This window comes from Polypterus senegalus, chromosome 2 (genome assembly GCF_016835505.1).
Source record: "Polypterus senegalus isolate Bchr_013 chromosome 2, ASM1683550v1, whole genome shotgun sequence".
NCBI lineage: Eukaryota > Metazoa > Chordata > Cladistia > Polypteriformes > Polypteridae > Polypterus > Polypterus senegalus.
The window spans coordinates 185,073,687-185,090,367 of NC_053155.1; the positions used below are offsets into that span (position 1 = coordinate 185,073,687).

General features: G+C 35.7%; 1 protein-coding gene across 4 annotated transcripts in view; it reads left to right on the forward strand.

Moving 5' to 3' along the window:
- Window positions 1–1,521: 1,521 nt before the first annotated feature.
- The window catches only part of zrsr2 (zinc finger (CCCH type), RNA-binding motif and serine/arginine rich 2), a 49,585-nt gene continuing 34,425 nt past the window's right edge, over window positions 1,522–16,681 (forward strand). For 3 of the 4 annotated variants that reach the window (XM_039745003.1, XM_039745004.1, XM_039745002.1), the window contains exons 1-3: window positions 1,522–1,728; window positions 13,043–13,122; window positions 15,861–15,927. In XM_039745003.1, the coding sequence (XP_039600937.1) occupies window positions 1,688–1,728; window positions 13,043–13,122; window positions 15,861–15,927 (188 nt within the window). In that variant the 5' untranslated portion in view covers window positions 1,522–1,687. Of the gene's footprint in view, window positions 1,729–2,968; window positions 3,071–13,042; window positions 13,123–15,860; window positions 15,928–16,681 lie in introns of those variants that run through there. The other variant, XM_039745005.1, reaches the window with a different exon arrangement.

Genomic DNA, 16,681 nt, shown 5'->3' on the forward strand with positions numbered 1-16,681 from the left:
CTTTTACAGAATTTTTGGATAAATTTCAAATTTTATCTCTCGTGTTGAATTGGGCACCATTGTTAGTGCCATTCCTGACAAGGTGATCAATTGAAATACAGATTTTGCTGTTGTGCATCCTCTCTCCTCTATGAGTGTTTTATATTTGACATGGTTATTATTAAACAGAAAATGTAATAACATGTCTATAAGGATACTGTGTAACCTTTGTGTAATGCCTTCATACATTTTCTTTTGGAATGCAAAATTTAATAATATTGGCTGGAAACCTGTATGGGCAGCTCCAAATCGATATTGTCTGACAAATAAGGTCAAAGAATTCACTTACAGAATTGTACATACATTTTTACCAGTAAAAGTAACCCTGGCCAAATCTAAGCACGATCAAGATGAACTTTTTATATTTTGTGCAAATGAAAAAGAAAGCATTTTACATTTATTTGCTACTAGCTGCACTACCTGTCTAAGATGGGTTAAAGTCTAAGTAATCAAAGCAGACCTCAGCATTAAAGTTTGCAATGCAGCATCTACTGGAATACATTTTGTAATGCATGTTAGTAATAAAAGGTATTTGTCATTCCAGCACATCAATTAAAGTTACATCAATAAAATGCATTACTACAAATGTTAGTGATGCACCATCTGTTGGAATAAGAAATGCAGTGCATATGTCTCTGTTATATGCCATCTGGTATGGGATTCATAAAAGCAGTGTTAATGTATGTGATGCACCACCTGTTGGAATTATAAATGAAGTGCATTTGATCACTACAAATGTGTGTGATGTGCTATCTGTTGAAATGACAGAGACATAGCAACCGAATGGACACACAAATAAATAGATACAGAGATGCTTATCCTTTAATTAAGGTAGATACCTTTATTTACACAAGGTTGTTTTGGGTGGAAATTCAAAAGTATATGTCTGGAACTCTTAAGATTAAGTTTAACTTTAAAGAAGTTGACCATTTGTTGTGGTTTATGAGGTATAACCCTTTTATACCTCAAACTATACATTATTAGTTTGCTGTTGTTGATTGGAACATTTCATATACTCACTATTTATTACGTTTAAAACTGCATTTAAATTCAATAAGGTAAAAAACAAGGCAAAGAGGACAATTGAAATATGTTAAAAAAATAACTTGATGTAACATCTAATCCTCTGGTTACTAATGGGCTGTATTGTACATTGTTTTACGATTGTGTTTTTGAGTAACAGTAAAACTAAATTAAAGAAAACTGTAACGGTCTGACTGCTTTGAAGCTTTTTGCTGCCCCACATAAATTACAGTGACCAGACGTCCCGGTTTACCCGGGACAGTCCCTATTTTTGGATCACCCGTCCCCGCGACCCCGAAAGATCAGGAAATGTCCCGGCCTGTGGCGTTTTCTAACAGAATGCGTACTTTTCCCTAGAGGCCTTGACCCCATTCAGTCTTTCTGATTCCAAATCATACTTTCTACCCATCATGACGTCAGAGGGTTATTCGACCTTCTTCCGAGTCTGACGTCTGCTGATGGCCATTGTTTGCAGTATGGAAACGCACGGAAAGCGAGAAGGCGGAAGCGGACGCATCGTCGGATGGTATCGGCCGTGCCTTGTGATACGACACGTTTTGGCTATGCAATGATCTGAGCCAGGAATTATCTTATTATTCCTGCTCTGAGCCTGATATAAGAGCTGATGCCTGATTTAGTTATTCACTCGTCAATACAGCGTTCGAGGTGAGCCGTTTTCACTGAAGTTAAAGCTGAAACTTAAAAGAGTTAAACTTGCTAATTTATTTTGTAGAACAAAATTGAAAGTGCTGACAAAGTTTATTTTTTTAACTTTCATTTTAGCTCTTTATTTTTTAAGTAAGTACTGCTGTACACACTTTACTGTATAGTCTCAAGTCTGCAGACTGTACTCTCTGTAAATTTCGTCATAGTTGTGAATTTGATAATATTAATTTATATATTATAATGAATGAATATTTGACACAAGTCACAACAACATTTGCGGATGCTTGCCTGTTCCTTACACTTACAGCTGTATTTTACTTTGTTTTTCTTTAGTTTAGAGTGCAGAGTGACATTGCTTCTTCCCTTGCCTCTTTGGAATTTGGTTTGCTGTTTCTTCTTTTGAAGTCGGGACATGCACTAGCAGTAGCACATGTACGTGGGATGCAATATTGTGAATGAAGCACGTTTATCCTGCAAGTGTAACTGACCTAATGATGTACACTAATGAGTTTATTTGCTCTTCAGGAAAGCTTGTCTTTCAGTCAATTTTCACGAACTGTTTTTGGCAAGATCTAGCCTGTAATTTCACGAAAAATAGCATATAATGGTTTAGAACCCTTCTTTGAAAATGGGTATATGTTTGTGGTTTAATAATATGATTGTTTCAAATGGAAGACACTTGTACAGAATAAGATGCAGGAAACACGAAAATAGGCATTTCCATTATTAAAGTCTATCTGGCTTCTGGGGCCCCCCGCCTGGTGTCCCAGGTTGCCCCCAGAAAAATCTGGTCACTGTACATAAATGGGATGTGATGTGAAGATACTGAAATAAATATGGAGCCCAGTGGTGTGGAACATGTCATCTGACAATAAAGTAAATACTATAATATTGTACTGGATCTTATATGCCATTAATACGCTAGTCTAGATTACCACAGGGATGTTCTTCCAACTCCTTTGTTCGCCAAATCCCCTTAATTGTGCTCAGCTCCACTAAACACCACTGTGATTGTCTTTGCCCCTTAGTACAATTATTTCCCAAACACTGATGGAAAAATATTAATCTTTGACATTGTTTACCTGCAAAAAATCCCCTGACGACAAAATGCTGTCACACAATTATAAATCACTGGTAGCTATATGCAGCAATATCTACATGTCTTTTTTCGGTACAACCAGGAAAAAGCTTCAGCACCTTCAGGGGGCTTTTATCCACCAATCACAAAAACTGAGGCAACCCGGACGTGACGTTTACATATCGCTCGCTTGCTCTTTGACACGGATGTAATATTGGCTCTAATAATGGCTGCCTCCGTGCAGGTTGGTGTAAATAAACTGAGGTATGTATGTAGTTATCATTTATAGCATTAAACTACATCAAATGTCGTAATATGATAAAAACAAAAAATAATGAATATGTGTAATGAATGATCTTTGGCCTACATGACAGTTCTACAAATGCAAAGTTTCAGCAGTTGTTACGTGTATAAATGTATTTATAAGCACTACCGACTACAAGAAAAACTATTCAGAAGACTTCTTTCTAATCTGCTTCTCCGGTTGAGGTTCAAGGAAAGCAGAAGAATATCGTGGGAACATCGGGCTCAAGTGAAGCCAAGACTGGGCGTCAGTGCTTTGCGAGTAAACTCAGGCGTACCGCCGCAGTCGCGTATGGGTTTATTAAGTACACGTCTCGGGGCAAATATTACAGGCGCTGATAAAAGCTTTAAAATAACCATGTGTGCTTGCACACAATCATGAGAACATCCATTAAGAAGTGGAACTGATGAAAAATTGTACCTGTTCATCTTAGAGGCTGGTAATCTGTATCTCTTGTCCGAGGGCATTAGCTCATACTCCTTATAAAGAATATGAGTTGGGTCACTAATTATTTTAAGGCCCTGTCTCCTCCAAAATCTTTTGGAGCAAGGATGGGTGAAGTATGTCTATTATTTTACCTGTTGTTCTGATCATATTTTAAAGTTGTGATCCAAGTTTCATAGTCAAATTACCAGGTCATATTATAATACCATAACAAACAAGTGACTCAATAGCTACTGTGTAAAATAACAATATTTTTGTCCACTCCATGAACCCTAAGCCTTTGCTAAAAAGTGCAGGCGTTGACCAATGCTAGAACAAACTTACTCCACTTGATGAACCCAATGCAGCTGACTATCGAAGTAAATACCCAAATGCTTACAGGATTGCAGGAAACCTGGAGCCTATCCCAGCAGCTTTGGATGCAAGCCAGGAAAAATCCCTGATATGCAATATGTATGAAATGGCTGATGTTAAAAACAAAAGGAATATGATATTTCAACTATCTATTCTGAGAAAGAGAGAAAAATTGAAGAAAGGGGGGTCAAATAATTAAAAACATAATTCCACCACTGGATTATTTTCACAATCTCAGGTATTTTGAGCTGTAAATGTAAAATAAAAAAGGTAAATTAATAAGTATAGAATAAATAAAAAAAACACATTAGTATGCTTAGGTTTTCAGCAGTTGGCAGACTCTCTTCACCTACACCTTCGCCTGTAGTTCAGTGGAGACGTTTGTCAACTCAGGAATATTACAAGGTTTGTATCTCTTTGTGATTTAATCGACCTCTTTTAAGCAAAAGTGATTGGTCGGCAACAATATGCTGATCTTGTATGCTGACCTTGTCAGTCTCTCGATCAGTGCTGTTTTATTTTGAAAAAGGATTTCTCCTGCACGAAGTGGCAAGTGAATTGTTGTCAACCAAACACAGACACCTGAGACACCTAAACTGAAACGTTACTCGTGATTTTTCTGTCCATACAGTAAAGGTTTTGTTGACCAGCACATTTCAGGCATTTGAATTAAACCTTGATATTGCAAGAAGCGCAAAGAAATGCATTCACTCATCATAATAGACATCAGACTCATGAAGCCTGGAATTTAAGTAATTATCTGTATCTAATAATACTTCTCTCTTGAACCCCTGGAGATCCAGAGAACTGCAGGTTTGAAAGCTGCTGAGCACATTCAAAACAAAATCATCACCTTGGTGTGCTTCACTAATGCTTGAACCAGAATCTATCATGCTGACACAAGCAGCTCCTGAAGAACTGTCACTTTTGTTGCACAGTAAATCGCATACTATTTCACATACTTTACGTGCCCGTATTCAGTTTGCTCAGTCACCGCAAATGATGTGTGAACAGTCGTCAATTACTGGGCAAATATATGCAGGCAGCTTGTGAGGGCTGACTTTCTATTTTAGAGTTAAAAGTTACAAGGGTTAAAGATTAACAGCAAGAATATTTATACAAAAATGAAAACTAAAAATATTTTGAGTTAATTATTTTATTTCGAATAGTCGTTGCAGCTACTTTAATAGTTTTGTGTAGTTTTAGTTTTTCATTTTGGTTTTGTTATTTTATTTCAGTTTATGAAAATGTTTTTTTTGTTAATAGTTTCATTTTTCATTTTAGTTCCTGTTAACTATAATAACCTTGCTAGAGACCATGAAGCTTAACATGCGTTACAGGTAAATTAATGGAAGGAATTGTTAAGGATATGATTGAGCAACACATGGCAAGTACAGGAGTTTTACTGAACAGTCAGCACAGATTCAGGCAGTGGGTGTCGTGTTTTAATAGAATGCTGGAAATTCTATGAGGTAGCAACAAAAGGTTATAATTAAAGTGGTACATACTGTATGATATTCATCTTGATTTTCTGGAGGCATTTAATAAGGTTGCACAAGAGAGATTGGACATGAAACTAAAAAGTGGGAGTTCAGAGAGTAGTGTGTAGATGGATGCAGAGACTTATTAAATTGAGTGATTTTACAAGTGGTGTCCAGTGCTAGGAACATTGCTGTTTTTAATATATTCAAATGTTTTGGACAGGAATATAAACAACAAGCTGCTTATTTTTGCAGATGATACCAAGTTAGGTTGATTGTCAGATAATCTAGAATCTATTTGAATCATTATAGATGAAGGACCAAATACAGGCTTGGGCAGATTTGTGGCAAATGAAATCTAATGCCAACAAATGTAAGGTATAAAACATAGGAATTAAAATTGTTAGGTTTGGATACACAGTGGGAGGTCTTAAACTGTAATGAAAGTGTACCTTTTGAGAAAGATTCAGGAGTTGCAGCATCACTATCAACTTACCTACAATATTTAGAAGCCATTAAGGAGGAGAACTGAATGTTAGGTTATATAACATGTTGTGTGGAGTACAAGTCCATGGACGTTATACTCAAGCATTATAATGCACTGGTGAGGCCACACCTGGAGAACTGTGTGCAGTTTTGGTCTTCATACTACAAAAATGATACTGTATTGCAGCACAAGGAAAGGTCCTGAGAAGAGCCACTACTTTTAGGCTGATTCCAGGACTCCAGGGGATGAGTTATGAGGAAAGATTAAAAGAGCTGAACTTTTTCAGTTTAAGCAAAAGGAGATGAAGATGTGATGTGCCTGAAGTGTTTAAAATTATGAAATGAATTTGTACAATCCAGAGTATTAATTTGAAATTAGTTCAACAACAAGAACACAGAAACTTCATAAGGATAACTGTAACTCAAATATTAGGGAGTTTTTCTTCATTGGATAAGTTACCAGTAGAATTTCAAGGACCTTCCACTAAAATAATCTCAAATTGAGATTTGAATTAAATGGTTAGGAATAGTGAGCTTTGTTGGGTTAAATAGCCTGTTCTTGTCAACATTTTTTTTTTTTTTTATGTTCTAGAGTTAGGGATCCTCCGATCGATTGGCTGCTGATCTAAATTGGCCGATTTACACTAAAAAAGTACTCAGTCAGTGATCAGTAAATTGGCCAATCACAAAATCTGATTTTTAATCTTAGTTGACCCTTTATGCTATTATGGTAGTAGAGCCAAAAGGTTTTTTTGTTTTTTTTTTTGCAGCAAACTTCCTGTAATGTAAACAAAGTGCAGTCAAGGCTTGTTCTTATCAGAGAGCTTAGCCTTTACATTAAAGAAAGTGGAGAAATAAACTGAGAAAATGGAATTGGAGAAGTCATATGTACTTTTAGACAAATATCAAGAAAATCATTCAGACCTTTTTATTTTGTCCTTTAAATTAAAACTGACACCATTTCATTTGGTTCATTAGCAATATTATTTTAAGTGCAGCAGCTTACATTTTTAATTGGAAAAAGAAAAGATGAAGAATTTCAAATTGCTGTTTAGTAAGCAATAGACATGTTAGCTTAATAGAAAAAATGTATCTTTTACTTATAGACCTGTTAAGGATGTTAGTCTTGCGTCTTATAAACACACTTATGAACATTTGATATATTTGTGGCTATTTTAAAGATTTGTACTATATTATTTATTTCTGTAGCTGACCAAATATTGAGCATTTTTTGAAAAGTTGCAGCGGCTTTTCAGCGGCTTTTCCAAGGTGACATTTGACATCAGTCTCTGTGTCTCCATTCTCAGATGATGATGCTACTTAAATACATGAACTGTTTGACTACTTCTAGATTTTGACTGTCAACATTGATCTTTGGCACCCCAATATATGCCCTCATGTGCACGACTTCAAACTTTTTGGAGCTGTTCCACAAGCCGACTTTTGTTGCCTCTTACTCTAAGCTTCTTGTTGGTGTCTGTAGATATGGTGACCATCTTCTTTATAAATGTAGTAAATATATATTTTAACAGCTAAAAAAGTTGTAGTGTCATTAATGATTAAAAATGATTAAAACCTGTAAGTACATGATATTGACATTTAAGCAGTGTTTAATTTCCAGTATTAATTAATTGTTTGTGCCAGAATATACAGTGTGTGTGTGTATATATATATATATATATATATATATATACACACACACACACACACACACACACACAGTGGTACCTTAGTATACGTCCTTAATCCGTTCCAGATCCTTTGACTTATACTAAACAGGACGTAAACTAATTTTTCCCATAAGAAATAATGGGAATCCGTTCCCATGGAAAAAAATCCTATTTTTATTGGCATATTATACATTGATGGGGTTGTATAAAATAATTTAAACACTGCTTAATGCTAAAATACATAAATGCAAAAGTAATTAGATAAAATAAATGAAAATTTAACCTCACTTTACTTTTTAATAACGTCTTTGTTTTTCACAATTGTAGATACCGTCGTTCTCGGCAAATGGTATGCAACAGCCTTGTTCCGGATATGCATGCCACCTTCATACTTTTCAACAATCAATTCAAATTTACGTGAAAGAACACAAAATCACGTTGTGACGATGCAGGTTTGCAGTATACTCCCATCTGCTGTTGGGGAGCCCTTGAACCTTACACCGTCGGTATTGTTACCGATGAGCTTAGCAGTGAGGCCCAACAAAGCATGGGGATGGTGAAAAAGTGCAAAGTGCTTTTATTAAAACAATCAACAAAACAAGGTGTTCAAATTAAAGTGCAGTCTCCAAAGTTCCAATAAATAACACATAAAATCAGAAGTGAAACATGAGGGTTAAAACAATAGGAAAAAGGCTTCTTAAAAACAGCGGGGTTAAAATACAGCGGGACACATTGTTTAAAAAAAAAAAATAAGAAGAAGCCCGGTGCCTTTTTACCTTGGCGTCCCCCTGCTTCCCAACAGGGGAATCGCCCTACTTGCAGCTGACCTTCACTCTACCTACTTCAGCTGTTCAATTCACCTCTCCGATCCCTGGCTCCAGTAGGCTCCTCCTGACAGCGCCTACACTGGGGAATACACTCGCCCAAGTCCTGACTCCCACTGCCTTACGCGGAGAGTCGCACTCCTTCCGGTCAATCCTGCTCCATGATCACTCAGCAGGAGTGACCACTACAACTATTCCCCGGGTGTTGGCCCAACACCCATGCTCCCTGTTCAGCTGCAATGCTCTCCTGCACCTTCTTTCTTTCTTAACCTCTCGTCCGTCCTTTCTTTTTCCTCCCCTTCTAGCCAACTCGCACTTCTATTTATCAAGATAAGCAGCCCCAGGAACAATCACGAATGCGGATGGTCTCTCACCTATGCACTTAGGTGAAAAACGCCCACATCTTGAATCGCCCTGAGAACCGCTTCAACCACACAATCACCATGCCCCCTCACCAAGCCGAGAGCGCGGTGATTATTTATTTTAAAACTGGCCTTTGACAGGAGCTGTGGACCCGCTATACCACACACGTGAAAATTCACAGAGAGTTATAGCGCGGGTTGTTCACTGAATGCTTTTTTAAGAGAAATGGTGAAAACTACTTTTTTTTAATTAAGCTTTGTTTCAGATAGGTATATTACAAAAAAAATAAACAATATGACAGCTTGTAATTATTAAAATGATTTTATTTTCTTCTATTATGGATGCGTATTTTATTAAAGTATGCGTTTTAAAGAATTTGTTTTGTATTTTTATGAAGAATACGCCTACAGAATTTCGTTTTGTTAATAATCAATGAAGAGTTAACACCTGTTGTCTATAGTTGAATCATAAAAATACTAAATGTAACACTTTAATATAGAACATAAGGTTGCTATGCTGTTGGTTATGCGGGAGCTTATTGTAAAGTGTTTTTTAAAGGGATAAAGAAAAATAAACGCAGTTGGAATTGGACGATCAAGTAACATGAAATTGGTGATCGATATCAGCCTTAAAAAAACCTGATTGGATCATCTCTAGTTCTAGAGTTCTTCCTTAAGTAATGACAATAATAAGATTTTATTATTTTTAAATTATATATGGGTTCTCCTATTATGGAGCCTCATCTCGGTAGATGACAAGAAAGCATTCAGTTTCAGTGCAGAGCAAATAACTTTATCTGAAATTGGTTAAAATTATATGCAGAATGCACTGTTTCCAAAGGTCTGCAAAAGAAGCCTGTGGTTTATTTAAAGTTCACAAAGTGCATATGATGTGTGTTCCAAATAATGGTGCTTATTTTAGCCACTGGTCACTTAGCAGCCTTGTATCATTAAAGTAAATGGACCAATAGAACCCAGTCAACAGCCGCAGGAAGGCAGAGCACCATAATAAATATGACTTGCCTTTATTAGTGAAAACATGAACAAATAATTTAATGACCAAGTTCCATTTAAATTATAAGTCCTTCTTATATTTTGCTTCTTTACTACTTCATCAGTTCTCTGACATAGAACAGTGTTGGTACCAATAAGTGGCCAGATGCATAGCCGCTTTACACAATTAATATTGTCAGACCATGTGAAGATCATTATGTATATGTATATGTAAGCATGATAGGTTTGTATTGTATCATTGATTGCTCCAGTACTTTCAAAATCCAGCATACATAACCCCTTATAATTATACATTTGGTCATGCTTAAATTTTGTATTGTTAGCTATCACAGATTTATAAAGTGGTTTTTAGACATCATACAGCACATAAAACTATTTCAAAGCTGTGAGGATGGGTCACCATCCAGATAACCAATGGGAAATGTATATAGTGATGTTTAGTATTAAATCAATTTTAACTTCTTATGTTGAAATAAATAATTTTAATTCTAGCCACTGTTAAATATTTTACTTTGACTTGCCATGCATGAAATGCCACTATTTACGTAATCACCTCTAATTTTAGTTTAAGCTTAAATTGATTTTGCTTTTATTACACAGCAGAAATGTTTATGTGGAAAATATAAAAGAACAGTATGTGTGCCATTCAAATTTATTTCACACTGTGAATAAGTTCATAAAGTGCATGCACGGTATCAACTAATACAGTGCCAAACTAAAAAAAAAAAATGGAGACAAATTTGCTGCACTTAAAAATGCAAATAAGAGCTAGAAAGAAAATCTGGCAATAGAACTTAGTCAGAAAGATTTACTGTGGACACTTGCATAGGAGGGTCATTAAAAAAATTAAAACTTGTTTCAGAAGCAGAATTAGTGATGTAGGGCCAGGCTTTGTTTATGACATCTAGATGATAAAATGATTTTTGTCTATAGCAGCAACAAGTGTTTGAAATAATTGAAAGGGTAACCATGGAAGCTCACATAATAAGTATATCTTTAAATATGTAATAACACTTTTTTAAACAAGTTTGATTGTGGGCCATACATTTTTAGGATTAGGTATTATAATATGCTAAATATAGCACAGTGCAAGTCATTACTTTAGATAGAACTTTATTTGTACTCTCTTGGGGGATTCGGCCTTTTACATAAGCTCTTTAAATAAATACATGCATAATTAGGTGGGTAAGTTAGTAAATAAATAAATATACATACACACTTTGGTCTGAACAAACACCAGAAAGACTATAAAGCAAGAACATTAAAAAGAAAGAACAGTTCTGACTTGGCAGTCACAATCACAGTGATGCATTATGCAGGCATGTTACTGTTGGTATAAAGGAGCCCCAGTAGTATTTCTTGACACAGTTCTACTGAATAATTCATTGACTGAAAGTATTCGGTGTTAGTGTGTCAGAGAGAGGATGTCCCGATTTGATGCTGATTCATAATGTCCTGATTCGATATCAGTTTTATCCTGACTGAATTAATGTGCGCTGATATATTTGATGTTGTAGCATTTTTTTAGAAATTGCTTAACTATGCATAGAGAACATTAATATAGTGTAATAAATTTCAGTAACAATTTTTCAGAAGGGTGTCTACATAGTGACTTCATGACATATGCATAAGCATGGAATGACATTTAAGAACAAAATACTTGATTAGTAATGAACAGTTAACAATATGCAACTAAATATCAATGCTCATAAATAATTTTTTTTCAAAGCACTGCACTAATTCAAAATTCATCATAATTTTGCTAACGTACTATATGTATCACCACACCAGAGTCCACACACATTAAATAGGGGGTCCTTGTTTTAATACAATGCAATAGCATCTACTTTTTAAAAACACCTGTATCATCTTGTGAGTCATATTGTTATAAAGTAGTCAAATATTGCTTATTAAATAATGTTATTCAATAACCTGTTTGTGTGTAACTAATATATGTAGACACCCTTCAACTAAACTGTTAGCGAAATTTATTCCCCTATTGAACATTTAAAGTAATCTTCAATTACTTGAAATAAAAGATACATTGGGAAGACTCGTGTTTTTCTATAATTCCACAAGTTACAAATGTCTTCAGTTGCTCATTTGTAGCAGTCATGTTAATCGGTCTTGAAAATGTGTCCTCACAGTCCTCAGACTAAAAGGAAGCATTTTAAAATGAGGATCTAGAGCTAATGCTTGTTGCCAGTGGCATTGAATGACTGGAACATAAATAAAAAGAAATGACCATTGTGACTGAAAACACAGCTATGGAGCTACTTTAATTTGGCTGCTTTGCGTACACACTCCCTTTGGTAAAACAACGACAAGCAAAGATCTACGTATAGTATTTGAGCAGGATAGAGATTCACAAGATTGATCTGGAGAGTTCAAGAGTCAATATTGAATTTTTTTTAACCAAAAATTAGAAGCATAGTTCATAATAGCACTTAGGTTATTTTAATTCTGTCTTTCGCTACTACCTCCAGGGAGTCTAGAATGTGTTCTATAACTGAGCTTGCCCTTTTAGTTAGCTTGTTGATTCAGTGGGCCTCTCTTGAAGTGATGCTACCAGCCCAGCCCACCACAGCATAGAAAAATCACGCTGGCCATCACAGAGTTTTAGAAGATATGAAGGATGTCCCTTCCCACATTAAAGGAATGCAGTCACCTAAGAAAGACAAGTCTGCCCTGCTTTTCTTAAATAGTTCCTCTGTGTTCTGAGACTAGTCCAACCTGTCATTAATCTGGACCCCCAAACTGCATGTTATACTTACCATCATAGAGTTCTTTTAAAAGCAGTTTTAGTTGGAGTACAGATTTGTTTTTGGTAAGCAATTTGTAAAGATTTCCTGGAAACATCTTTTGAAATGCTGACTGTTCGGCCACCTTTACTGGTTCTGATTCTGCTGCATTGTTAGCTCATGATAGTACCTACTCCTTTTGATTTATCAGTGCTTACTTGTGCAACATTGATAGAGTTTGGCCAACTTTGGCCAACTGCCCTTAACGCTCCTTGAGTAACCATTTACCAATCTATGGTTTTTAAACAAAGAAAGAATTGCATACATATAGTCATTCTTAGTGTTGGAAATTCAAATTGCTTCTGTGTGTCTTATAATTTTTTTTGTTTTTAGTTCTCAACTCTTGGTGAATTATGTATATTTTATTGGTAATTACCCTTCAGTATATGTTGTATGCATTTGGTAATAACACATACTCCAATCAAGTAAGAATTTTATTGTACTCTGCACAAGTGACAATAATAATCTCATTCATACAATATTTTTCTGTATTTAGCCATAAGCAGCTTAGGGCTGCATTGAAGAAAGAGAGAAGAAAAAAAAAGCGCCAGACACTTGCAAGATTAAGAGATTCAGGTAGTATGATTAATATTCTTAAACCTCACTAATTTAAATAAGGCCTTTATAAACTGTAATTTTCAAGGATCATGGAAAAAATGATTTAGTTCTGGAATTTTTATACAGAAGTAGAAAAACATGGCTTTTCATAATGCTTGTAGTGTATGCTGTTTTCTTTACCATTATTTTGTTTCCATCATGAACAGCATCAGTGCATACAGTTTGTTCTTATAGTATGTAATAGGTAAAACATAAGAATAGACTAGAAGGTTAATTTATTGATTCACTAATATAGTTGTCAAAAATACCGATTTATTGATAAGTATTTATTCTAATATTTTGAAATGGTATCAGTACATGTTTTTTGTAGTATTGATCCTCTCCATATTGGGTGGATTTTCCTGTTTTGATTGTTCTGTAGACAGTAAGTTCAGACCCACAGGATACCAGACATATGCACACCACTCACCACTGCAGCCTTCAGACAGGTGTCCAGTGGAATTTTGTGCTTTTTAATTTAGTCGTGCCATGTTAAAGCATTGCTTTTTTTTTAAAAAATATCTCTTTTTACTTGAGTACCATTGCTCAGTGCAAGCTCTGTAGGTGAAATAAATTTGTAGCCTCTTCTGCTTTTTGCTACTGGAGTCTGCATTCTTGGTTTACTTCTGTATTATGTGTTACCACCATTTTGGTGGGGTGCTCTTTCTGTGTAAGCTGACAGTGAAATTTATTAAAAGGTTGTTGAAGTTCTACTTTTCAGAAAATATTCAGTTTTATCCTCAACAAAATTGGTGCAGATACAGTATTGTATTAGCTGTAAATTAAATTCTCTAATTAGTTGTCAACAAAAAAGAAATATGTAAATGTGATTTCATTAACCCAAGAACTCTGTACAAGAACATTTAAAAGACAAACCATTAAATGAAATGTATTCATCAACTTTCTATAGTTTGTCCTTCACACCTAAATGCTTACTGAGGTAGTTTCTCAATGTGTCACGTTAGGTTGTCAAGCAGAATTTTAACATGCTTGGGAGGATTGCCATAAAAAAAAGATTGCAAAGCACTTCTTTAGTCTGTAGTAATGTTTACAGAAGATTGAAATACCTGAATCTTGCTGACTGTGTGACAGTATTAGATCACTTGTTCAAAAGCCTCTATCTCTATAACAATACTGCATTCATTAATGTAATTTTTAAACTATTCTTAGTATTCACAGAAGTGAATACTTCTGTACCACTTTATTTTTTTTAATGTACTGTATTGTCTTTCGAATATGTGAAAATCTTTGTGGTTTTTGAACAAGTGCACTCCCTCATGAGGAATCTAAATTTTTGGCAGTAAAAAAATTTGATCTTGATTTTTGTGTGTAGCCCTCACCTCTCTGTCTGTGGTATCAAAAATGGTATTGAATATGGACACTTTGCAAATTATTGTATCAAAGTTGGGAATTTCAGTATTGTTAAAACTCTATTCACTAATTACAAAAATAGTTTTCAGTTGAACTAGTAACACCTAAGTAACTAAGGATACTTCTAGTGGAAAAATTAATAATTTGCTTAATTACTAATTACATTGTGGAAGTTCACTTAACTATGTCACATTTCAGCAGCTACAAACTACTTTTGTAAGAATACATTTTAACAATAACTAAGTTCACTATTGGGCGGCATGGTGGCCAGTGGTAGCGCTGCTGCCTAGCAGTTAGGAGACCCGGGTTCGCTTCTCGGGTCCTCCCTGCGTGGAGTTTGCATGTTCTCCCCGTGTCTGCGTGGGTTTCCTCTGGGTGCTCTGGTTTCCTCCCACAGTCCAAAGACATGCAGGTTAGGTGAATTGGCGATCATAAATTGTCCCTAGTGTGTGCTTGGTGTGTGTGTGTGTGTGTGTGTGTGTGTGTGTGTGTGTGTGCGTGTGCGTGTGCGCGCTCTGCGGTGGGCTGGCGCCCTGCCCAGGGTTTGTTTCCTGCCTTGCGCCCTGTGTTGGCTGGGATTGGCTCCGGCAGACCCCCGTGACCCTGTAGTTAGGATATAGTGGGTTGGATAATGGATGGATTGAAGTTCACTATTAAAATAACTTTAAGTTGAATTAATGCATTCATCTATTTACCCAACCCATTTTTCCATTACAGAGCTGTATGAAGCCTGTGCCTGTCCTGGGAGCTACAGAAATGGTGGATAGAATGTAAATCTTTTGCAGGCTGAATTCATGCAAACATTCATAGTCACCCATCCAGTTTACCTAATATGCATGTTTACAATGAGTTGATCCAGTTGAGCACACACACAAGAAATAATTTTCTCATGAAATAGTGGTGAAAAGTTTGGAACTGAGTTGAAAACATACATAGAGAAAGGTGGTTATAAATAATACTAAACACTTTCTTCTTGTGTAAATAGCACAAATTTTGCTGGTGACGAAACATCATGCTTTTCCAAAATATTTTTGCAAAGCTCTGGATTTCCACTGCAATGTCATTTTCATGCATATCTTTGACTCATCACTAAGTCCTAATTATTGCACCATAATGTCTTCTGGTCTGAATTCATATTGTCTTATTAGGGTTAGACAAAAGTAAAAATAAATCAAAGCTTCTCATAGTACTCTTTCAGTATCAGTTTAATGATGTAGGTGTTTACAGTCATTTAAACTTTCATTACTGATTAAACAAGCAAGAATATGCTATTAGAAATGAAAAAATAACAATACAGGTCATTGTTAAAGCATTGTTTCAATTAAATGAAATGCATTTATTTTCAGAATTGCTAGAAGAAGACAGTGTGCAAGAAGATGAATCAGAGGAAGAACGAAAAGCTGAAGAAGAAAGGTCTGTTGATTTGTAGTAAATACAAAAGGTCATCAATAAGTTACAATGTTTCTAGCATATAGGCCTGATAAAGTGTGAAATAAATGACTTTGGAAAATTGTGAAAATCGTGCTTTTCAATTAATGCAAACATTACTAAATTTAAATTGTCAGAACACAGCCAAAAATATGGGTATAACAGCCCGATGCATCAAATTTACACACATTTTAATTACTTATTGTGTATTCTTTCTAGACAGTTTAACTGCATAATAAGATTAGCTACTTGCAATATTGCTTTTCTCATTAAGGAAAAAGTTTTCAAAGTCGTAGACTTGCAATTACACATTAAGTACCTAGCTCTTGTGAGCATTTAATATAGTCTAGAGTGCAATCGGTAATAGTAGTAAAACATAATTTACATTGCAGTATAATGTTTAAGTAAGTGTTATCTATATATATATATAATTGACTAAGTCGCCCAACCATGAGATACGCATGACAGAGCCCCACCCGCCAACACTAACCCTCCTCGCACGTCATGGGGTATGCATGACAGAGCCCCACCCCCCAACACTAACCCTCCTCCCACATCATGGGGTACGCACGGCAGAGCCCCGCCTGCCAACTCTAACCCTCCTCCCACTTCCACCCTCACTCTCAAGACATGCGCACTGCCTGCTCATGTGCCCGTCCCCAACACCTCACCAAACACATGTTTACACACTGCATACAACGATTCCCATCCGCGACAAACATGCTTCTTCTTAGATGGT